This window comes from Antedon bifida, chromosome 3 (assembly GCF_963402885.1).
Source record: "Antedon bifida chromosome 3, ecAntBifi1.1, whole genome shotgun sequence".
Lineage (NCBI taxonomy): Eukaryota > Metazoa > Echinodermata > Crinoidea > Comatulida > Antedonidae > Antedon > Antedon bifida.
The window spans coordinates 8,595,891-8,614,152 of NC_136228.1; the positions used below are offsets into that span (position 1 = coordinate 8,595,891).

Consider the following 18,262-nt stretch of genomic DNA (forward strand, 5'->3'; position numbering starts at 1 on the left):
GGCTTGGTACAGTGTAAGTTACGATTTCAGATGTTTGATGAATATTAACTGCTTGTAAGCACTATATATAGTGTGTCATGCTTAACACTTAGAAATAATATGCACACGAGAAACGTTCAAATACTGATAAAATGGTGTAAACTTAGTACGCGCACGTACAATTTGTGTCGGTGATTGCCACTAACAAAAGTAAAAAACTAGATTTTAGGGTGTGGGGCATTCATTTCACTACAGACATGTAAAATTAGCTATGCCTTATTTCAATTTTTTTGTATAAATTGAAATTTATTGCGTTGTTATTCATGAATTATTCTTTGAATTGATTATTCGATATCGAGACACCTCCAATTAGAGACCACTTCTTGTGACCATAATAAGTTATAGTGCATTATATGCCTGTGAAGAAAAATTTTTTTCTAGTGGCGGAGATTTTTCTAATAGGCTTTTTACGATAGTTAAATAAAACTGTTAGTACTTTTGGTCACTCCTAATATGTCTTTAGTAGAAATATTCATTGAACCATTTTATCTTTATAAATAAAATTAGGCCTATATTATGAATATTTTTAGAAAGACATGACGATCAAATTGATATTGACTAGCAGCGGTTTTAGTAACAATTTATTATATAAGGTTATAAAGAAAATAATACAGTTTGTATTTTTACACTTATGGTATCGGAATTGTAAATAGTTTTTTGTGCATTGTCAATAAATGTATATACGAAATCAAATGTGGAGTGGTTATTTTTGTTTTGGTTTAAATCTTGTTTATTTCAATAACTAATATTTTGAGTTTTACCATTTTTCACGCTGCTGCTTTAGCCAGCTAACGTCCCAAGAGGACTACTCATTTAGAAGCTGAAAGCAAGCAGCAGTTATAGTACTAGAGACTGACGTTTTTGATTTTTTGTAAACTAGGACACGTCATGCTAAAATTACAAATCCCAAAGCATTTCTGGTATTTACAATGAGTCCCATTTGACTGTCAATCTTGACCGATATATATAATACTGTAATTCGCCTTCAGATAATCATTGAATTAAAACAGTCCATTAAAGTTTTTGTTTGTAATAGGATACTTCACACTTGAAGTATCTAGGCGTGATGAAGTGACACCCAGACTTGCCCTTAACTAAAGTGACAGAAATTGAGTCTGTTTTTCATATCAAATTTATTCACTTCTGTAACAACAAAATAATATATCTTAAAAACTGTTACGTCAATAAGCGAGCAGCGTTTTTTGTAAGAAATATTTCTTGTTTTATCTTACCTCAATTTTGTTTCAACCAATAAATTTCTATCATGCGCCCTACACAATTTATATTCTACATATAACAAATATAGTTATGAATAATAATAATAATGAAAAAATTGTACTAAAACGCCTTTTGCATGACCCAGAAAAAATATATTGGAGGAAAAATAGAAATCATGAACTATTAAATCACTAATTTTGGTTTATGGTTCTGTTCTTTTGTGATGACGTTTATAACCAAATAATTGGTGGCGCTATTGTTGCTTTGATTTTTAATGGCTTCCGTCATCATCGGTCTGGAAAAGAAATGATGTGAAATTCTTTCCATAATTTATGCACGACGCAATATTGTAATTTTGTTCCCGTACAAAAGAATCGTTTAAAAGGGATGAGAGTGATACTACGAAGTTCATTTTTACTTTAAAGGTGAGAAATTAAGTGAAAAATGAGACGTCAATACTGCTGTCATTCAGCCTAGCTAGGCCTCTCGAGTAGAGAGAGAGAGGCTGTCATAAATTGTTGTGTGGGAGTATGCCTTCCCATGCCCCATATGAATCACACTTAATGCTTGCTAGGATAGGCTAGTAGGCCAGCCCAGTTGAGTCATTTCTAATAATAAACATTGTTGATTTATAAAGAATATTTCTCCCTTCCTGTCATTGCCATTTCAATACTAGATCCACCTATATTTATCTATCAGTATCAGAAATACTTTTTTAGGTTAGGCCTAGACTTTTGTTTTGATATCATTATTATTATTACGTTGGTAGGCTAGCCTAGGCCTCTACTAACTGTTGTAGCTACACTACCGTGTACGAGGCCTAGTGTGTGACAGACTAGCATGGCCAAACCAGACTATCTAGTATACAGGCCTGATAGTATTTGAAAACATTATTGTACTTCACAGTAAACCTGCGCAGGTTATTATTCGTACTTAATTATATTTATAGATACACTATTTATAATTATAGCATTATCTATTGATTGTTATTGTTTGTGTTACTTTGATGGTGTCATACCAGTAAATAAGGAAGCTCCAGATACACTGTAACAATACAAAACAATGACACCCTTCAAAAATAAAATCTGGATGTTGTAATAATCTACTAATTTGTACGTGTGAACATTGGTGTATAATGTGCTCAGATCTCGTTTTCTTGATTATTAAATTGTTTTTCTGAAATAAATGTTTTCTTTAATTGAATTTCTAGAATCAACATGGTGAAGAAACTGAAAGACTTGTGCTTGCAATGTATCAGTCGCAATTTGCACACAATCAGCCAAGTCGGAAAATTGTTACCAACGCAACACAAGGAGGCTCTGCTACGACGATTAGTCGACCATGACATGTTGACCTTAGATTATTTACCATATGTCACATATCATCTGTTTTCACCGGCGATAAAAAAAATCTGCTTCAATCGATGTCCGCAAATTTCAGACTCAGTACTTATTCAGTTAGACTTGTGCCTCTGTAGACTTGAGAACATCACTATCAATATTTGTACACAGGTCACAGGTAAACATACATAATTGGGGCAATTGGGCTAACTACAGTATAAGAAAAGTTTTAACGCAGGGGTACAGTAGACTCAATATTCTGATACTGTCCTTGTCTATATCTGTGGACAAAGCTAAGTTACTGTGTTCCAAATTCTGGACTTTTGGAACACCCCTATTGAGGACACTTCTATAAAGGGACATCTCTATAAAGGGACACTCTATTTAAGGGACACTCAATTCAAGGGACACTCAATTCAAAAGACACTCAATTCAAAAGACATTCAATTCAAGGGACACTCATTAATAGGAAGCTTTCCTGTAAAACAAGGGGGAATATATATTTTAATTCTACGAACAACTCCTAATCTATTAAAGAAACAATCCTATTACTGTAAGTGGCCAATTTGTTGGTGTCATCTTATATTATAGGAGTTCTTACAGTAACTTCATCAATCAAAAAGAACCTGGTTTTGTTGTCTGTTACATAATTATTATTTATTGATTACCGTATTTGAATTTAATTTGCAGACACAGGGATTGAAGTATTGATGAGTAAACAGACAGAGCTAGTTGTATTGAAGTTAATCAATCTTCCGCATCTTACATGTAAAGGTCTTCAGACCATCAACTCAAAGAAACTTAGGCAGGTGGACCTTCATAACTGTGGCAATATTGGAGACAAAGGTTTGTTAATTCATTAATGAATATTATCCATAGTAACTATGGTATAATGCTATGAGTACATGGTCTGCTTTCAGAAAAAAACCCTATTCTTTCATCAGGGCTTATGAGATTAAAGTAACATTACCGCTATAAGGGAAACACCTTTGGGACCCAATAAAGTGTCCCCTTAATAGGGGTGTGTGCCAAATAGGAGTTGCTTGTAGTCTTTAAACATACATTGTCTTTCGTTCATTTCATGGACAAATGTCCCCAGAATAGAGGTTTCCCAAAGCGGGGTTTTACTGTGTTTTACTGCAGAGGAAAGTCAGCAATACAAAGCATCCAGGAGTGAATTTGAATAAAGAAAGTAGAACATGATATAAATTTTATTTCATCAAAACCAACAGCAACGAAAGTTGCCACTTAAAGGTATGAAACAGAAAACAGATAAATACTCTATTTATGATGTTTAATTTTACAGGCATCCAAAGTTTAGTGACCAAAAATACAAATATTAGAGTGTTGAACCTTGAAAACTGTTACAAACTTACAGAAGAAATCATCCCAGATATTGCCAACTGTTTAAATGAAAATTTGGTAAGTTTTTTGTGTTGTGTAATGTATAATATTGATCCACAGTACAGTGTTACCATGATTGAATGAAATTGTCTTTTTTTAAACACAATATATTCAATTAAAAACTGAACACTATGTCTGTCTGGTTATCTAGAAACTCTTATATACCCTTCCTTTATTGAGTACATGCGAAAATCTACCTATGGTTTCATGCAACGTATGTTGAATAGTGGTAACATCCTTGTTGCTTGTGTTTGCAAACTTATGCTCCATAACTCCAAAATGTATTGTAGATGGAGAAGCATTCTATATACTTAAGTTTAGATTTTTCTTTTTCTGTTTATAAGTTTATTAATATGGATGATATTTCCGAAATAAAAAGGAAATTGAATTGAAATTGAATTGAATTGAATGTATAATATTCATAAGCATTTTACACTAGATAAGTATTCAATTTTCAGGTAGTTCGTAGTCAGGTTGTTGAAGAGTTGTTTATAAATTTGGATTTATTGTGCAAAATATTAATAAATATTCATCAAAATCATAATGTTTTTTTATATACAGGAGGAATTAAACCTTGGCTGTCTTAACACTTTAAGTGATAGTGGGTTGTCTTTATTGGCCAATCGGTGCAAGAATCTCAGAAGGTAAGGGTGTTCCTTGTTCTTATCAATCGGATATTTTAATAGTATGTTTGTTTGGTCAGGAAGGCTGAAAATCTGATCCATGAACTGTTATTAAGGTCTGTCTACACTATCAAACTAGTTTGATAAAAAAGTGTGATGTGCCTAAATATGGTAGTGATATGACATCATCATGTCCATATACATTCACATTTTTGTTGTCACATAAAGTTTGATAGTGTAGACAAGGCAACTAAAGCTTATACTTCTGTTAGAAGGATGGTGGCTGGATATTTCGATGGAAGTAAGCAAGGATATCTGAATCATCTGGCGAGGATGTTCAGACATTGCCATGCACTTACAAAGACCATTATTTTCACTATTCACACTTGCGGACACACTCGTAAAAAGAGGTATTCTTCTTGTAACAAACATGTAACTATTTATTTATTTTTGTAGATTGTGTCTTCATGGATGTAATAGAATTACAGGAGAGTGTATGCTACAGGTAGGAGGATTAAAGTAAAAATACCAACAGACTGAATCACAGTTTGGCTGTTGCTATGTATACTGAAAAATTGTGTATTGAATAATATGTACATTAGAACCCTTGCTGAAAGGATACCTTTAGGACCCAACAAATGGTTCCCCTAATAGGTGTGTCTCTGACTAGAGCTTGGCCGTGGTGACATATTTGCCATCGTTCATTTCACAAGGTTTCCTAATAAGGGAGTCCATAAGGACGGGTTTCTACTCTTCCTGTCCCAACATTATGTTTGTAGAAAGTTATAGTGTATACAGACTGGAGTTTTTAATTTGAGTAATTTTTGTTAAGGTGAAAGAAATTTAATGAAGCTCCTCCTTGAAAGACAATCACAGAATTTGCAAGACATGGAACATGCATATAAATTAACCCCCCCCCCCACCCACCCAAAAAAAAATTCAATTTGTGATGCTTCATTTAGAAAAAATGTTGATATCATTTTTGTTTTTAGTTATTTTCAAATTGTTCAAACTTGCAAGACCTTGATCTATCATTCTGCTATCGGATTCTGGATGATCCTTATCAAGACGTTCTTGAATATCTGCCTCAAAGCATCACATCACTCTCCCTTGGAGGACTTCAAACTGATGGAGATATGCTGCATAAAGCTCTTGCAAGGCTGCCAAACATCTATGACCTTAAGCTGTGTGGTGTGAACTCACTAAATGAAACACATGTCGAAAAGGTTGGTGCAAAGTTCAAATTGTTTGAATGAATATTAGACACCTAATTCGCAGTGCTATATCTCCACATATGAAATATCCGCACATATATATGCAGTATCACAGGTAAATTATTGTTATGTGGTGCCTGTATCATGGTTTGGGTTTAGGAAACAGGCATCACATGTGAAACACATAATATGCTGTATCACAGAATTTGCCTATTATACTAAAGAAATTTAGAAACAGTACAAATCTGTATTTTGGAGCAATTCTTTTTTTTCATTAAATGCAAGGTTAAAATATTGATTGTGTTTGTCGCCATCTGTACAAATTTACCTACATAATACAGGATGCCTTGGCTTTTGTTAGGTTATACTTCATCATTACACTTTTTATTAGCTTATTTTGGCAATTATTATTTGTTCAATATTTAGATATTTGGTTGCATCGGTGACAAACTAATCAAACTGGATCTGAGCGGTTGTAACCAGTCAGCGTGTGACTCAACTTTGAAGTAAGCACTTAAACTAATTCATCAATACATGTCTAAAGTCATTAAGCATCACAACTATACATGCAGAGATGTATTTAAAGAGGTCTAGGAGTGGTTGTCAAAAAGTTTAATTGAAATCTGGGGACAAAATAACACAGTACTTCCAGATTTCCAGGTTGGATGCTGTGGAAAAATTCAACTGGTTGACCCATCACAATAAAATAAATAAGCGATTTCAGTGGTTAGGACTTGATACTATGTATTTTCAACAAATTAACCTCTAATTTTTAGATAACAAAATTGTGTTCATGTCAAATTGCATAGGAAATCTGTATCCCCACACAATATCGATGTCAACATTACATTAATACTGGAGTCTCTGTATCCAGTCTATATGTTTTTATATTATTTGTTCACAGGACAATTGTTAAGTATTGTATCAACTTGGAGGAGCTGGCACTTGCCTTTTGCATGAGAATTACAGGAGATCCACTCCTGAAGTTGTTAGCAGACAGTAAAAGAGCTGAAAGTCTCAGGTCTATAAGGCTCAGCGGATGTAGAGATGTATGTATTGTATAAAGCTCTGTCTGCACTACCAAACTAGTTTGGCAACAAAAGTGTGATATGCTCAAATATGGTAGTGATATGCCCAACAAAGATGGTAGTTATATGCCAAAAGATGGTAGTGATATGCCAAAAGATGGTAGTGATATGACATCATCATGTCCATATATGGGCACATCACATTTTGTTGTCACATAAAGTTTGACAGTGTAGACAAAGCTTTAGCGACCATTTCATTATTATTCTACTGCAGTAACTACATTTGTTACTGCACTAATATATGATTTTAGTTTTAATGTCCAAGTTTATGATGCAGTGACTGCAATAAACAGTATGTATGATTATTTTAAGTAAACACATCGGCCGAATCACTGTCATGATCATAATAGATAGGATGACTCCTCTCTACATTTATTGTTTTATGAATAATAATTTACATACTTTTAACATATTTTTAATCCAAATGCACTAAAAACTACTCAAAATCAATTTTGTAAAGTTTTGAATTGTGTAATGTATTTTTATTGTTACAGATACAATACCATGTGTTAGTAGCTATAGTGACATCATGTCCTAACCTAGAAGGGCTGTATATGGCTGGATTAAAGGTGTTAGATGATGCAATGCTGCACACCATTGCGAATAATTGTCACAAATTAAAGGAAATTTCACTCAAAAGTTGCATCGCCAACACAAACCAGGTACGTATTTAAGTCATATCTATTTTGAATAAAGGTTTTTATGCAGTTTTGAGTGACACCAACAGCTAATTTTTTTCAGTTTATTTATTATATATTCATTTAAAGGACAGAAATTAAAAGTATATTTAAATGGTAACTGCTTCCTGTTATCCAGGCAAGTCATGCTATAAATGATCTTGTTCATTTCACAAACTGCTTATTTATTATAATGATATAGTTAAATAAACTCATGGCGGTCACTTGAAATGGATAATGTACATCTAATTGGGTTAAATTATATTCAATTGTCAATTATAGCACATTAACTGGCCTTCAAATGTTTCACTGTACTAAGTTGTTGCTTTCAATATCTCCTGTATTTCTGGTTTCTGAACTTAATGGTATAACATACTAAATCAATCGAGTAATTTATTTTAACAAATGTCTTTTTAGTGTTTTCATATATTACCTGCTTTTTCTTCATGGTTCATCTATTGTAGTGACAAAGTATGGTGTATGTTTTATTCATAATGTATATAAATATAATGTGTATAAATAAATTCCTGTCATTTGATTGGACGATTGTTGGTCACATGGCGTGCAATAGTAGGCACTATTGAACGGTTGTTCAATATTACTTTTTTCGTGTTAAAAAAAAAAATCTTTTAGCATTTTGAAAATATATTTGTTATACTATTGCTCTTGAAATACAACAGCGCCACCTATTGAGTACTTCCACCGCGAAGATTTATGACTGGTTTTAATTTGGTTTCAGTTTATTATAGATGATAAAGAATGTTTCTCTTCTCATTCAAACCAAGATAATGAAAGCAAATAATTTTTTACGTGAACAGTAACCAGCCCAATGAATTTTTTGGCCTGGTTCCCCAGAGATCTTAATTTTTAACTTGCTTTTTCGAACCCTAGGAGTCACTATCTGTGAAAACTAATTCAAGGAAATTATGAAGTTGAAAGATATCATGTAGTTTATCTTTTTATCCCCTTGACAATAAAGAAGAAGTTTAAAATTGCAGTTTTCCTGAAATCTTGTTGCCTCATCATATTTTTCAGTAAAAATCTTAAATCTCTGTCTACACTATCAAACTAGTTGGAAGTGTGATGTATATATGCAAATATGGTAGTGATATGCTTAAATATGGAAGTGATATGACATCATCATGTCCATATTTGTGCACATCACATTTTTTGTCAAATAAAGTTTGATAGTGTAGACAAAGCTTAAGAAGTTTTGGCTTTGTCATTGTAATTCTTTTCCAGGAAATTCTTTCGTAATTGATAATTTTCGCCAGGCCATGGTTATCAATACCTGTTGCTCCCAAGTTACCCTTGATATTGTCCAAAGCATGATAAAGGAAGCACACAATGTGCTATCATGTGACATCATTCACCTCTCATATCCTCTCCTTATTGGTTAGACATTGAAAGTCATAGCATAGCATTATTTTCTAACTGCTTCTGTACACTCGTATAGACCTATGTTCATAATTTCTGGTTATGGTGTTGTTTTACTGCTTCTGTTTACTTGTTAGAGCAAGAGGCTAAAGTTAATGTTGTTTTTGTTTCGTGGGACCCTCAAGATGTAAATCTTAGTGTTTAGATTATATCTGTTACCATTTCTGTTTTGTTGTGCCATGTTTCTTGTTCTATGTGACTGAACAGTACTACCAAAATAAATAAAATAATCAAAATCAAAATCAAAAGGAGTATTAAGTATGATAATAAAATGATACTTTGAGATGAAAGTATTCAATAATTCATCTTTTATTGGTCTAATTCATATAAAAATCAGGAAACCTTTGTTAACACACTGCAGTTTAAAATACATGAACAATGTTTAAAACAATATAAAATACAGACAATATTTAAAAGTTCTAAAAAATAATTTGTATATACACACATAGATAAAATATCCTGCCCATACTGTAGGTGAAATGAACTTTACCTTCCCTTTCCTTCGAAGGTTTCCCAATCTTCATGCCAGAGGCCAGAACATTCCAACTGTGTGACTGTATCTAGCTAGTACTAAAACCTAATAAGTAATACCATCTGAAGCTCTGTCTACACTATCAAACTAGTTTGAAAAAAATGTGCCCAAATATGGTAGTGGCATGCCCAAATATGGTAGTGATGTGACATCATCATGTCTATATATGGCCATTACATACAATTTGATAGTATAAACAGAGCTTAAGATCATTTTGGGGTTTTTGTTTTATCTTTATTAGGTGTCTGATAGTGGCTTGACTGAATTGGCACGATGTTGTCCACTGAAAGAGGTAGTATTATCTGGTGTTCACAGCCTGACCAATAAGAGTGTGCTAGCTCTTGCCAACAACTGCCCTGACCTCAAGTGTCTATACATCTCAGGCTGCTCAAAGGTCTCTTCAGCTGCTGTACGTTACCTCCAGGTATGTGTGCTTGTTTTTAATAATTTCTTTGGGTAGGAAAAACTGCTTTTTGATCAAAACAATTCTTCCAAGTATCAAATAAAAATTGTTGTAAATTGATGGGATGTTTGATTGAATTCACTAAATATTGCAAAACTAAGTAATAATGCATTTTAACTGGCAGCATTATCCTTAAGCTCTGTCTACACTAGTCTGACAACAAAATTGTGATGTGCCCAAATATGGTAGTGATACATACTTAAATATGGTAGTGATACATGCTTAAATATGACATCATCATGTCCATATATGGGCACATCACATTTTTTTGTCATATAAGTTTGATAGTGTAGACAGAGCTTTAGTGATTTCTCTTAAATAAAGTTGTCTAGCAGTTTACACAATCCCTATGATTTGAATTGAAGTTTAATGTATATTTGAATTACTGTATTTTGTTGTTGTATGTTATGCATATTACTGTACATACCTCACAATGCTCTGTATATTATTATTTGATTGAAATCTATTTGACGGAATATCACCTGGGATTTTCATACATTCTTATGTATCTAAATGCCATTAACATTAAAAAAACTGACAAAATAAATGTTATCTAAAATTAACTGGTTTTTTTTGTTGATAATTTTATCTTAACCACAACGCTAGCTATATTTATGCCTATCTTGAATACAGAATATGAAAACAGGATTTACGTACATTGTTTGTTGAAGTCGAAGAAGTAATAACATGATAGTTGGATCTAAATTTAAATATTTGTTGATAATTTAAACTAAACCCCATATGCACCTTGCACCCTATTCATTGTTGTTGAATCTTAAATACAAATTAAAAAAACATCCTAGGTTTCATGTCATTTTAATGAATCTATTTAAATTTAGGAACATTTAGAATAGAAATGTTAATTGTTATATCTCAGACCACCAGTGGCATAACAGCTATGAACGCTCACTGGCTAACCCCAGGGGCCCCGAATCTTATGGGAGCCCTTGAGCAGTGTCCAGAGGAAAATACAGACATTAAAATATGTCGAAAAAAGCTAAAATTAAATGTCCGAGGCCTCCAGTGGTGGAGGGCCACTTGGGGTTCCTAAATCAGGGGCCTAAGGCCTCTGCGTTACGCCACGGCAGCCCACGACTACTGTGGGTTGGTAGAGGTCCAATTTCCTCAATCAGTTTGAGCAAGAGATATTATCAAATAAAACAAATTATGTACCTGGTGGTATACAGTAGTTGGAAATGTTTTGCCGTCAATACGATACCTTAGATTAAAATATTACAAAGTGAGATATTATCTTGTAAAATGAGTTAAATTTAAACTTTGTTTTGATCTAGCAAGTCTGAAATATTAAAGTAGTATTCAATGTGGTACAGGGTTCATTCTGTTTTACCGGAAGTGTAATTATTCTATCATTCATTTTTACAGGTTTATTTCGGTAAATATTAAATAATAAACACTGTATTTTTAGATTTCAGAAGTTATTTTATATTTTGTAATAATATATTTTAAAATTATTTTTTAACTTGTTGTTTCACTGCCCTTAGAAAATTAATTTAAATATGTTTTCACAATTCACTAATAAAACAGATTTCAAACTAATTTTAAAGTACCCCTTTCCAGCAGTGTAGTATAGTACAGTAGTATATAATTTATAAAAAGTAATAACTTTAGATATTCAACTTAAAACTCCTATCAAATGCAATTAATATTCCGACAATTCCATGGAAATGCTGTATAATTGCCGTTTTATTGTTTTTTACTTTATGATGGGATATTAAGATGTATCTGCGCAAATGGCTAATTAAAGGCGCATAAGACATTGAGTAACTATATAGAATGCAATTTTGCATTCCAAGTGTTTTGATCACTGTTTAATAATTTTAAATCTAAAAGTAAACAGTAAATACATTGAAATGTAACATGAAAATGTAATTACTCAAGACATTCAACCTCCTAAAACTCCCATCAAACGCAATTAATATGCCGACAAAATTCTTTCGTGCTTAAATGCTATTTTGCCAGTTATTGATTTTATTTTTCATTTATTTATCATTACATTTCTGCACGCATGACTGATTCAAATTGCCTAAGACACATGTTGAGTTACTAGATTAGTTTGAAATCATACTGCAGCCAAATACTTTTTTTTTTATTGGTAATTATTTCATAACAATCAGTTGTCTCACTAACACTTTAAAGTTTTAGATTATTATAATCTTCAGTAGAAATAGTATAAGATAAGTGTATTTTAACATTTTATTGATATTTTGTCTACCATGACCAAATTAATTTTCCAGTGTGGGATAATAAAGTGTTTTGAATTGAATATAAAAAATAACACAATAAGCTACTCTAATCTACAATTTAAGCCATACAGTATTACAGTTAGCCCACATTAGAAGCAGTTAAAGCATGGAGGTATACATTTTATAGTTCCATGGTTAAAGTTTACAGGTTTAACTTGGCATTCAAATGAGTATTTTTGTTCCATTTTTTTACATATTTTGTCTTGTTAATTCGTATGTAAAGAATTAATTTGGAGGTAAATTCTTGCTTTTAATTTGACCATGTTATTTGTGTGACATTGGAGGTTAGATTGATGTTGAATACATGCCTAGATTTCATTATATTATAATATTAATCCAAAGGCAAATTACTGAAAAAATGACAATGCTGTGGGTTTCAGTGGCTGGATCTCAATGGAGATACAAAATAAAATAAGCACTGAAAAAAAATGACAATGCTGTGGGTATCAGTGGCTGGATCTCAATGGAGATACAAAATAAAATAAGCACTGAAAAAATGACAATGCTGTGGGTATCAATGGCTAGATCTCAATGGAGATACAAAATAAAATAAGCACTGAAAAAAAATAACAATGCTGTGGGTATCAGTGGCTGGATCTCAATGGAGTATACAAAAAAAAGGCAAAAAGCTAAATCAAAACGATAAAGTAAAACAGCCAGAAAAGTTAGCAGAGCTTTCGGGCAACACTAGCCCTTCATCAGTGCAAGTTATATTATAATATTGTTATAGAAGCACAGAAAATATATTTTATTTATTGAATATAGCTCCATGCTTTTGAGTTGCGCGTAATTTTGCCTATACAGCGCCTGAGCTGAATTGATGAAATTCTACACATAAGCTTTATGATTTGATTATAAAAGCCATGTTAAATGTCAATGCAGGCCTATAACCTACATTTCTGATAGAATATTCCATTTTTTCTAAATTACTTTTATTAAGTTATTATGTTTGCCACTAGGAGGATAACTCCATCTCCTTTTAAATCACAAATACTATTTCGGTGATTATGATCTCAGTAGCACGAGTAATTCATCGTTTCAATGATTTAAGAATCGCTTTCGATTCCCAATAGTAAACGTAATTGTCGTTTAATTGTCGAAAAAGGTCATAAGGCAAAGGTTAGACACTTGTGACCTTTAGTTATCTAGGCAATCTCCAGGATAAACAAATTCGAATGGCTGAAAAGCTTATTTTAAAATCTGTGTGTTGTGTAACTTGTTTGTTGACATTTTAGAATGGTCTGAACAAAACAAGAAATAAAACAATAAATTATAAAAACAAATTATACAAATGTCGTAGAAATCTGTGGTGTGTTCAGAAGAACTAGTAGTAATAGTATTTCACATTGAGCGTGCAGAAGTTGCTATCCACTTGAACGAACAAACAAAATGTGATGTGCCCATATATGGATATTATGATGTCATATCACTACCATATTTGGACATTTCACTAATATATTTGGACATTTCACTACCATATTTGGACATTTCACTATCATATTTGGACATATCACTACCATATTTGGGCACATCAAACAAGTTTGACAATGTAGACCGCTTTAAAGATTATCTCCATGCCTAAGTTAATTGAAGATTTGTTGGTTATTATAATATGTTCTACTTTATTATAATCCACTTGGGTGGATTTCTATACTATTAAACCTCAAATATAAACTCCAAGTACTCCAAAATAGAGCGGCCAAAATAATTACACATAAATCTAGGTATGACTCTAGCTCACAGGCGCTCAAAGATTTAAATTGGCCTAATTTAGAAGAAAAACAATATTACAACGAAGCAGTCACAATGTATAAAATAATGAATAACTTGACACCATCCTACTTAAGAAACAGATTCTATAAACGCAATCAAACATATAATACTAGTTTACATAAGGCAAACACTGAGTATAAAAAGAAAAGTTTCTCTTATTCTGGCGCAAAGCTATGGAATAGTTTAAATGCTATAAACTCAAATGCAATTACAGCTCCTAATATACATATATTTAAAAAAATTATAAATGACCAAAGATAAAATATACTTGAAACTCTATGTTTTTCATGAAATAATTTTTTTTTTTTTGTATAGTTTTTTAATTATATGTACTGTTAATGATAACTTGTGTAAATATTTTTGTAGTAAGTAACGGCCTTGTGAAAAACACCAATATGGTGATTCAAGTGTTGCATCCGTTTTTAAATAAAGTTGTTATTATGATGATGGAAAAGTGTTTTCCTGAGAGCTTGATAGTTTTTATTTGTATATTGTTAAGATACCCATATTATTTTTCAGTAATTTGCCTTTGGATTTAATTTATAAGTATACATGGTTTTCTGTAGTCTTCAAATATTATGGTATGATATATATTATTGGTATGGTATTTATTAATTTATTTGATTTTTTCAAGAATTATTTTATTTATGAGGAAATGTTTATATTTCTATAGGATGTATGTAACAGGAGAGTGTTTGTGGAGCACAGAGTACCAAATGCAGACCCTAACCAAATCATTGCTAAGAATCTTGATACCGGAGAATATTGTCATGTAGACATTATTTGATTGAGAACAGTCAAACGTAAATCCAGGTGGGAGATTCATTTACCTCTGTAGGAATCTGTTCATTTGCATATAGGTGTTATTAAGTGCTCTTCCCTCCTCATCCTTCTCTCTTCCCCCTGTATCCCTACCCCTTTCTCCTCTATTTTCTATTTGTAGAAGATTTGCCTTTGTACAATACATTAACTTTGTGCACATGAACGTTAAAATGACTTTTAGGAAGGCTATAACGTGCTACTCATTTACATACAGCTGTTACTGTTATAAAGTAAAAGTTTTTGTTCAAATTTTCTTTACTATTAATATTAGACTTTTATAAATTTTGAAAATGAATGGTTCATTTTAGATTATCTTTTTGACTGTAAAATGCATGAAAAATCGTAAATGACATAGTGGCCACTTTTAAACTCTTTATTTACTCTTTACAAATTTCACTTTTATAACCCCTATTAATGGTCACATAATGGAGAAGTGTTGCCATAGTAAGGGTGTCCCCTGAACAGGGTTTGACTGTAATGTAATGTTTCATGGAAAGGCACCTCCTTAATAGGATGGGTGTCCACTGAATGGGTGTCTCCAAAGGAGAGCTTCTACTCTACTGTACTTAATATGAATATCAACTTAATTTGTATGTATTTCGGACGTCATGGGTCATATAAAGGTTACAAATCTTTAGGTATTAAATAATAATAATACTAGTTTGAAACTAAATTTCCGGTAAATTAAAATGTTTTGACAGAAAGGTATTATCTTATTTCTTTGTTTTTCAAAAATTTCTACTATTATACAACTCAAACTATTTGCCTGTGGTTGTGCTTCAGTGAAATTAATATATAATAATAATAATAATAATTGTGTTTTGTTATTGATATAAGAGATTTATAATATGTAAATAATACATGTGGACCAATCTTTTCGTGAAAGGATATGATGGTAGTTTTGATAAATGTTTATCTTAAACAAAAACTTTATTAGTCAATAAAAGAAAATATTTTTTAGTGTAAAAATCATGATAAATAAACAATATTAATAATAGTAATATATTATTATACATTATTGTTAAATATGTATATAGTAAAAAGTTGTATGTGTTTTAAACCTACCCATTCACCACAGTAAATTTAAAAAAAAAAATTTTCAATACCGTTTTGCTATAATTACTTTTTTTAGGTCTAGAGATTTATAGACAAATCAAAACCATTTTCTGTGCCTCTAAAAAAAACCTGTAAAATGTGGGTGTATCAGGGTGTGTGCTACCTATATTTTGTGCCAGTATACACATCTAGGTTGTGCTGTATTAACTCCTTAAGGTAGGGGTTCTCAACAGTTCTCTACCCTAGGCCAGATTGTCAGATTAGATATAGAGTAAAATAGAGGAATTGTACGGGCTTTAAAGACAATAACCCCTTTTTTTAACATTTATTTTCTTTATTGTATTTTAACTTTTAGCAGTAGCTGTTTGCCAGGCCAAATACAGCTTGCCTGCCATCAGTTGAGAACCCCTGGTTTAATGCTTTAATAAGAGAATTAGCTTGCCATTTATCCCTTTCTACCTCCTAAATTTTTTAATTTAATTTCTCAATGGAGATATAACCATTGTTACTCATAGCATAGTGTTTACTTTCACATTGGTGTATTAAGCTCTGTCTACACTATCAAACATTATGTGACAAAAAAATGTGATGTGCCCATATATGGACATTATGATTGTCATAGCACTACCATATTGGGTGAGGGTGAGTGAGTGACCAAGCGGTTAAGACAGTGGAACCGTAATACGTTACCATAACATTGGCAAGGGTTCGAGACTCACTTGCTCCATGGTTCTGGTAGTAGAACAAGTCTTCTCGAATAAAGACTATAAACCGTAGGTCCAGTGTACACATCTGGCTCATGTGCACTTTAAAGAACCCAGTATATCTTTCGAGACGAGTAAAGGGTTACCCCGGTGTACTAGTTCACACACAGTCACTGTTACAAACTCATCATATATATATACTCTTTAAGGCATCTTTTAATTGGCGATATCGCTGTTGGATGTATGTGAAATAAAAAAATTAAACAAAAATTGTACATATCACTTCCATATTTGGGAACATCATATTTTTTTGTCACATAAAGTTTGATAGTGTAGAAAGAGCTTTAGTTTGTACTTAAAGGGTGCATAGTTATTGCCCAGAGTAAGTTAGTGGTCTACCCACCAAAGTTAGCTATAAATGGTCCATACCTAACTCGGGTAAATTTTTGAACCTGAACAGGCTCAAAGGGTAGGTGCTTTTGGTGTGCGCTTGTTATATATCATTAGTTTACATTGTACAAACAAAATATTCATAAATTTAGCAAGAAATATCACTTTATAGATGTATAATAATCATGTGTTATCTGTCAGTTGTATTCAAAAGTTGTATAATGTTTTTCTTATTTATATTTGTATATTTTGCCTGTTATCTTTCCAAAGCATTCTACAGTGTGTGAAAAAAAGCTTATTTAAACTTATGTTCTGTTGTATACAATTTAATACATTATGATAGCTATATACTATCGATTCTATTGTGTGCAAAAAAGTGTAATGTGCCCAAATATAGCAGTGATATGACGTCATCGTTTCCATATTTGGGCACATTACCGTTTTTTTTGTCACATTTGACATTGAAATTGAATATTGATTTTTATAATAGTTTTTATTTATGATTGTAATCACAATAGTCTTTAATACAATTGCATGCTGACGCTGTGTTACCATATTAATGATAATAAACAAACAATAATTAGATACGATTTGTATCGTTTTTATGCTTAGTACTTGAGTTACTTTTTGTCTTTTTTAAAATTATAAATTTTAGATCTAGATTAGATTTAATGTTGTTTGTTGCAACTCTAATTTGAATCATTTTCTCACTTGGTACATTGTTGTTATAGTTTAAACTGTTATGTCCGTGACGTGCGCCTATACCATTATTAAAACCCCTTTATGTGGGATCAATTCGAGGACCAAAATGGGAGTGTCCCCTTATTATTAAAACATGTATTGCTCCTTCTTTTCATCAGAAAGTGTCCCCTTAATAGGGCTGTCCTCTGAATGTATGTAATAAAGCAGTTATTTGGACATTTATTTTGTGGTAATCAAAACATGGACTACGAACATCCCATTAATACTGGTGGTTATATCCCTTTTGGTAATTAGTAATAAACACACATGGTATACTTTGTACCAACCTACTTCTCAAATAAATACTAAATCTGCTTTTCTAATAAATCCAATCCTAGCTAGCTATATAGAATAATCATTTGAACGTAATCTTTCGTCAAAAGCTATATATGTTTAAAGTTCTTCAGACCAAAAAAACTACGCCCGACGCTATCTCAAGACGACTCGTCTCGTCGGAATTCGACTCAGACGAAACGT

General features: G+C 32.1%; 2 protein-coding genes across 3 annotated transcripts in view; one reads left to right on the top strand and one right to left on the bottom strand.

The window, feature by feature from the left end:
* Positions 1 to 18,262, bottom strand: part of LOC144836813 (uncharacterized) — a 228,227-nt gene that overhangs the window by 194,049 nt on the left and 15,916 nt on the right. The window lies entirely within an intron of this gene.
* On the top strand, positions 1,536 to 17,634 carry LOC144836790 (uncharacterized). 2 transcript variants are annotated; one of them, XM_078691644.1, is made up of 12 exons: positions 1,536 to 1,682; positions 2,468 to 2,775; positions 3,288 to 3,443; positions 3,904 to 4,019; positions 4,563 to 4,645; positions 5,081 to 5,129; positions 5,617 to 5,850; positions 6,265 to 6,344; positions 6,743 to 6,887; positions 7,421 to 7,588; positions 9,814 to 9,996; positions 14,746 to 17,634. In XM_078691644.1, exons 2-12 carry the CDS (start codon positions 2,475 to 2,477, stop codon positions 14,857 to 14,859), a joined length of 1,629 nt encoding a protein of 542 aa, XP_078547770.1. In that variant the 5' UTR covers positions 1,536 to 1,682; positions 2,468 to 2,474; the 3' UTR covers positions 14,860 to 17,634. The 2 variants fall into 2 exon arrangements, with proteins under 2 accessions (XP_078547770.1, XP_078547771.1); XM_078691645.1 differs by lacking the exon at positions 1,536 to 1,682 and adding an exon at positions 2,091 to 2,176.